The sequence below is a fragment of the Sinocyclocheilus anshuiensis genome, unplaced genomic scaffold, assembly GCF_001515605.1.
Source record: "Sinocyclocheilus anshuiensis isolate Anshui unplaced genomic scaffold, SAMN03320099.WGS_v1.1 scaffold61, whole genome shotgun sequence".
Lineage (NCBI taxonomy): Eukaryota > Metazoa > Chordata > Actinopteri > Cypriniformes > Cyprinidae > Sinocyclocheilus > Sinocyclocheilus anshuiensis.
In genome coordinates this window covers 481,945-488,783 of record NW_015536473.1, presented here as the reverse complement: position 1 = coordinate 488,783, position 6,839 = coordinate 481,945, and the positions used below count along the sequence as shown (strand labels likewise).

Below are 6,839 nucleotides of genomic sequence, written 5' to 3'. Positions count from 1 at the left end.
CACACACTCACACACACACACACACACACACACACACACACTCACTCACTCACTCACTCACACACACACAAACACACCCACCCACACACACACACACACACACACACTGTCAGTTCTGCAGTCAAACACTGACCCTGTGCTCTGTCTGTCAGAGAAGCGTGTTCTTCAGCCTCATGACAGTATTTACTCTGAGTCTCTGACGGCACCCAGCAGACTGATCGCCTGTCGCAGAGACCTCACCGAGATCCTGGTATGACAAACTAGCACAAAGTGTTCGGTTTTTGTGCCTGCACCTGATAAACATAACTCAGTGACAGTGTTTGTGTCTCAGCCGCCGCTGACGGAGTGTCCAGAGTTGGGACAGAAGCCCGTCAGACTGCTGGGCATCAACACGTGGGACGTCGCTGTGGCTCTGACAAACTTTGACTGGAATCTCTTCAACTCCATCCACGAGGTGAAGCTTCTCAGATGCTGCTGTCATCAAATCATGAGCAGAAACCTGCTTGATTTTACACCAGACAGCAGATGAAACAATCACATGTATATGGTTATATTCATTTATATTCTATTTACATTCATATGTTATTATATTAAAAAAGATACAAATCTATTGTTTATATATTATTATTTATTTAAATATATATTTGCAAAAAGAAAATCTATTTTATGTTTAAATAATTTGTTATATAATTTTTCTTTTAATTTATGGATGATAAATATATATTTGCATAAACAAAATGTAGTTGTTATGATGTTTAAAAAAATTATATTATTATATTTTATTGACATTTTATTATATTAAAATTATTAAAATGCGCAAATATAAATGTATTGTATTTTAAGTGTATTATATATTTTAAGCTTAAAAAAGTTGTTTGAAATTTTTTAAGGAGAAACATTCAACATCGAAGATCCTTTAAACATTAGATTAGAACATTAGAACATAATAATTGTTCCAAAAACATTCCCAAAACCAAAATGCAATGTTTTTTAAATGTTTTAGGATATATACTACTGGTTAAAATTTTGGGGTCTGTAAGATTTTGTTTTTAACCTCTTAAAAGACGTTTCTTCTGCTCACCGGAGCTGCATTTATTTAATAAAAAATGTAGTAAAAACAGTAAATATTATTACAGTTTAGAAATGCTGTGTTCTGTGTGAATATCTATTAAACTGTAATATATTCTTGTGATCAAAACTGAATTTTCAGCATGATTACTCCGGTCTCTAGGGTCACATGATCTTCAGAAATCATTCTAATAAGAAACATTTCTGATTATTATCAGTATTGAAAACAGTTGTGCTGCTTCATATTTCTATGGAAACTGTGATACATTTAATTTTTCAGGATTCACAGATGAATAGAATGTTCAAAAGAACATAATTTATTTGAAATATAATCTTTGTAACATTATAGATGTCTTTACTGTCACTTTTGATCAGTTTAATGCATCCTTGCTGAGTAAAAGCATGAATTTCTTCAAAGACACCACACTGACCTGAATCTTTCTCTCTCCCGTGTGTGTGTGTGTGTGTGTGTGTGTGTGTGTGTGTGTGGCAGCAAGAGCTGATCTTCTACACGTTCAGTGGTCAGGCGAGCAGTGGCCACACGGTGGCGCTGGAGTTCCTGCTGCAGCGCTGTAATGAGGTGCAGCAGTGGGTGATGTCTGAGGTGCTGCTCTGTCCCTCGCTCAGCAAACGAGTGCAGCTCCTCAAGAAGTTCATTAAGATCGCTGCGCAGTGAGTCTCAGTTACCTTCACAACTCCTGTCTGTCCCGCAGCATTAAAGACGATTCACAGACAAACATCAGAGAATATGACAATAGTCCAGCAGTATTAAAGACATCAGAAAATATGACAATACTGCTTTTTATGACAGATACTGATTATTCTTATGTCTAATAAAATAATATTAATATATAAAGAATAAAAAATATTTTTAGAAAATACATTTAAAAAAAATTATTTTGTTATTTTACTTTTTATTATTAAATGATAATGCATTTCATGAAGCATATTGATTGTTTTTGTTAATAAAATAATTAGTGCTGTCAAACAGTTGATTGTGATTAATCACCAAAATAAAAGTTTTTGTTTACATACAGGTGCATCTCAATAAAGAATGTCGTGTAAAAGTTCATTTATTTCAGTAATTCAACTCAAATTGTGAAACTTGTGTATTAAATAAATTCAATGCACACAGACTGAAGTAGTTGAAGTCTTTGGTTCTTTTAATTGTGATGAGTTTGGCTCACATTTAACAAAAACCCACCAATTCACTATCTCAACAAATTAATATATATATATATATATATATTTAATATATAAACATAAAATGTTTTTTGGAAATATATACATGCACGTGTGTGTATTTATATATACATAATAAATATACACAGCACACACACAAATATTATGTAAACAAAAACTTTTATTTTGGATGCGATTAATCACAATTAATCATTTGACAGCACTAAAAATAATATATATATTTTATTATTTCAATTTGTAGTTTATTATTAAAACATAATACTGCTTTTTATGACAGATACTGATCATTCATGTTTTATAACAAAAAAAGATTTATTAAAATATTACATATTTTATCTTTATTGTTTTATGAAATGTATTAATTTTATTATTTAATTGTTACAATATAATATGCTTTTTATGACAGATATGAGTTATTCTTAGGTCTAATACAATAAAGTGTTAAATACAGACTCTTTCACAGATATAAAGAAAAAAACAACTGGAATATTTTATATATTAACTGGAATATATAAAAAATATTATTTTCTATTATTTTAGTTTTTATTTATTATTACATTTTAGTCATGCATTTTATGTCAGATACGTATTGTTTTTGTTTAGTACAATAATACTGATATATTAAAAATATTAAATATTTTATAATTTTAGTTTATTATTAAAACATAATACTACATAGTGGTTATACATATATGTTTAATAAAACAATATTGAAATATTAAACATTTTATTTTAATTTATATTTTATTATAATAAAACTTATTTTATGACAGATACTGTTTATTTATGTTTAATACAATAACAATAATATACTACACATATATAGTATTTGTCATTATTTGTCATTATTTATTAAATTGTAATAATAGAATAGTTTATATTATTATTATTGTAGTAGTGGTTATTTTTGCGAAGTAGTTTTGCAGTCTGAATGGTTGTAAATTAATTTTGAAGACTGTCTAATGGTTTCTAAGTGTACTAATGTCTAATAGTTTGTCACTGGAAACTTATTTAAAAGCTGCTCTTTAGAGGCTCAGTGAATGAGGAGGTGTTTGAGTATTTAGCACAGATTTAACTCCACAGACGTCCAGTGAAGGGACTGTAGGCGTCCCGTCTGAGGGAACCTCAACTCCTCGTTTGCCATCATCATGGGCTTAAACACAGCCGCCGTCAGCCGCCTCAACCAGACCTGGGAGGTAACACTGCTCTACTCACTCTATAGCCTCTGTTAACCAGCTCTGATGCAGCCAGTTGAACAGCAGATGCTCAGTTTCTGTTTCTTGTTCCTGCAGAAAGTTCCTGGAAAGTTCAAGAAGCTTTTCTCTGAGCTGGAGCTGTTGACTGTAAGTCAAACCCTGTCTGTAAAGACAACATAAAACAGTGTACTAATACAAATAGAGTTGATTCTGATTCCATGTCACATCAGTAACATAAAGAGATTGATCTGATTTCTTCCTCAGGATCCATCCATGAATCACAAAGCCTACAGAGACGCTTTCAAGAAAACGAAGCCGCCCAAAATCCCCTTCATGCCTCTGCTGCTCAAAGGTAAACACCAACTTCATTAAAAAATATAATTTAAATTTGTAATTTAATTACTGCTTTTATGACCGATACTGATTAATAACATGTTTATTAACATATTCTTATGCTTAATAGTGAGATATTAAAATATAAAATAATGTATATTTATTTTTTTAGTTTATATTTTATTAGTACATTTTTGTACTATTTTAGTTTATGTTTATTAAAACTATAAAATGTTATTATTTTAGTTTGTTTCGTATTAAAATATAGAATGAAAATATAGAATGTTTTATTACTGGTTATTGATTACTAAATACTAATTTTTATGATACTGATTCTTCTTCTGTTTATTAAAAGAACACTCATATATTACAATTTAAAAATCAAACTTGTATTTTATTATTTTAGTTTATTTTTATTATTAATTTATTTTATATTTTATTATTATATTTTTATGACATTATTTTTGTTTAATAAAATAATATTAACATATTACAAATATATGTCATATTTGTTATTTTGACATTTTATTATTAAATTGTAATTTAAACATATTGCGTATAGGTAAACACCCACTTCCTGTCACCTGACACAGATGCTTTGACTGTATAGCCAGTGAGTAGTTAGTTGGTGTAGTAATGCTGTGATCTGTGCTGGTTTTCAGATATCACCTTCATCCACGAGGGGAACAAAACATTTCATGATAATCTGGTGAATTTTGAGAAGCTGGTGAGTGTTGTGTGTGTGAGTGATTGACAGCTGTCACTCATCACTCGTCAGATCATCAGTGATACTGACGCTTGTCTCTGTTCTCAGCACATGATCGCCGATACGGTCCGACTCATTCGCCACTGCCAGACGGATCAGACAGGTCAGACGCTCCAATCACACACTCATAAACACACCTCGTCATTCTTTTGACCAAAATCTAAATAAAGTTTGGTTTATTCTGAGCAGAAATCGTATTTTTATGCAGAGGCTTCTGGGTACAGAATCAAACTCTCTTGGTGTAATTCTTAGTAATTATGAAAATTCTTTATGAAAAAATGGATGTTTGGTTAAAAATGTAAAAATATAATAAATAATATTATGATATTATAATATATTTGTTATACCATATACTAAGCATTAGTTCTGTCAAACGATTAATCACGATTAATTGCATGCAAAATAAAAGTTTTTGTTTACATAATATATATATGTGTGTTTGTACTGTGTTTATTTATTATGTGTATATAAATACAAACACATGCATGTATATATGCAAGAAAATATGTTATGTTTATATATATATATATAAACATAACATATTTTCTTGCATATATACATGCATGTGTTTGTATTTATATACACATAATAAATAAACACAGTACAAACACACATATATATATTATGTAAACAAAAACTTTTATTTTGCATGCAATTAATCGTGATTAATCGTTTGACAGCACTACTAAATATACTATACTACCATTTTATATACATATACTTTGTTAATTTATTAATATAAATTTATTATGCAATATACGTTAATAAATATATACAAGTCATTTTAATAGTATTGCCCACTATTAGTGTTTTGTATATCATAATCAGTCTGATTATATTATTTAAAATATATATATATATAATTTATAGTATATGTTAGCATATTGGTTACCAATTTACTTAATTACATTTTAAATATAAAAATAATAATAATAAATAGTACAAATAAAAGACTCAAATTTCATCTTCAGGTCTCTTTAAAAATGGTTAGCTATAAATGATTCAAATGATGCTTGACTTAGCAAACACTGCTAATTATCAGCTATTTGTATTGTCTGTATTGGTGCATTCGTGTTAATTATGCTGTGATGAATATCTCAGGTCAGGCTCTGTGTGGTTAGATCTGCGCTGAATGAGTCTCTGAGCTGCATGGATTTCTCCTCTTCTCAGGGAACGAGCTTTCTGCGTGTGACGGTCCCGAGGTGCGCTCCAGCGTCCATTACCTTCACATCATCGACAATCAGCAGACGCTGTTCCAGCTCTCGCACAGACTGGAGCCCCGAGTCTGAGACACACAGAGACACAGAGAAAGAGCGCCGCCTGCTGGACAGATTCACACTGAACCAGTGACTCTCTCAGAGCCCAGCGAATCAGTGTTCAGACAGCACCATAAAACACTTCTTTCTTAATGTAAAAAATGACTGGTGGTCGACGAAAGCTTTTTTCTGTGAACTTTTTCAGCATTGTTTTTGTTGAAATGCAGTTGTCAATGTTATTTAACTTCTACCAGCACTCTGGACCATATTTATATATGAATTTAATACTTCAGATCGTTAGGGCTGGGTGATATGATCATAAAATAATATATAAAAAATAATATTTTAATTTTAAAAAGGATATTAAATTTTATTATGTACTTTTTTTCAGCCTTTGACCATGTTTAGTGTATATTAATATTTATATATTTGGATTTAAAGGCTGATTTATTTTAGTCAGAGGATCTGTAATTTCAACCAGTTTGATTAAAAATGTATAATGCAAGATTGAAAATACAGTAAAAATCATGTGAACACAGGAACTGATATAACAAAACATAAACAGCAATATTAACACACACAAAAAAAATCATTGAATCATTTGAATTGATTCATTGAACTGATTCATGAAAATGAATCAGACTTGCTTTTTGAGGTCTGACGTTCAAATCAGTAAATGTAAATCAACTTAATGGCCAAATAATAGAATCGCACTGTTGTTTCGGTTTATGAATATTATGATATTTTGTAAACACAAAAACAAATATAACACGCAAACGAATCATTTGAATCGATTCATTGAAACCGATGGTTTGAACAACCAAAGTTCAAATCAGAAACACAGTGGCCAAAATAAAATCATCACAAAATTGCTTCAGTCTTTAAATATACACATTTTGTAAACACAAGAGCAAATATAACACACACAAACAAATCACTGAATCGATTCATCGATACAGACAGTTTGAAATGATTCATGGACATGAATCAAACTTAATTGTGTTTTACTACTAATGA

The 6,839-nt window shown here is 30.3% G+C and overlaps 1 protein-coding gene across 1 annotated transcript in view; it reads left to right on the top strand.

The window, feature by feature from the left end:
• LOC107704665 (rap guanine nucleotide exchange factor 5) overlaps positions 1–6,136 on the top strand; it is a 74,709-nt gene extending 68,573 nt beyond the window's left edge. The window contains 10 exon segments of the mRNA XM_074187072.1: positions 153–250; positions 332–454; positions 1,562–1,740; positions 3,290–3,307; positions 3,377–3,467; positions 3,564–3,614; positions 3,732–3,819; positions 4,463–4,527; positions 4,615–4,669; positions 5,737–6,136. Of these exon segments, the coding sequence (XP_074043173.1) occupies positions 153–250; positions 332–454; positions 1,562–1,740; positions 3,290–3,307; positions 3,377–3,467; positions 3,564–3,614; positions 3,732–3,819; positions 4,463–4,527; positions 4,615–4,669; positions 5,737–5,855 (887 nt within the window). The 3' untranslated portion in view covers positions 5,856–6,136.
• Positions 6,137–6,839: the final 703 nt, after the last annotated feature.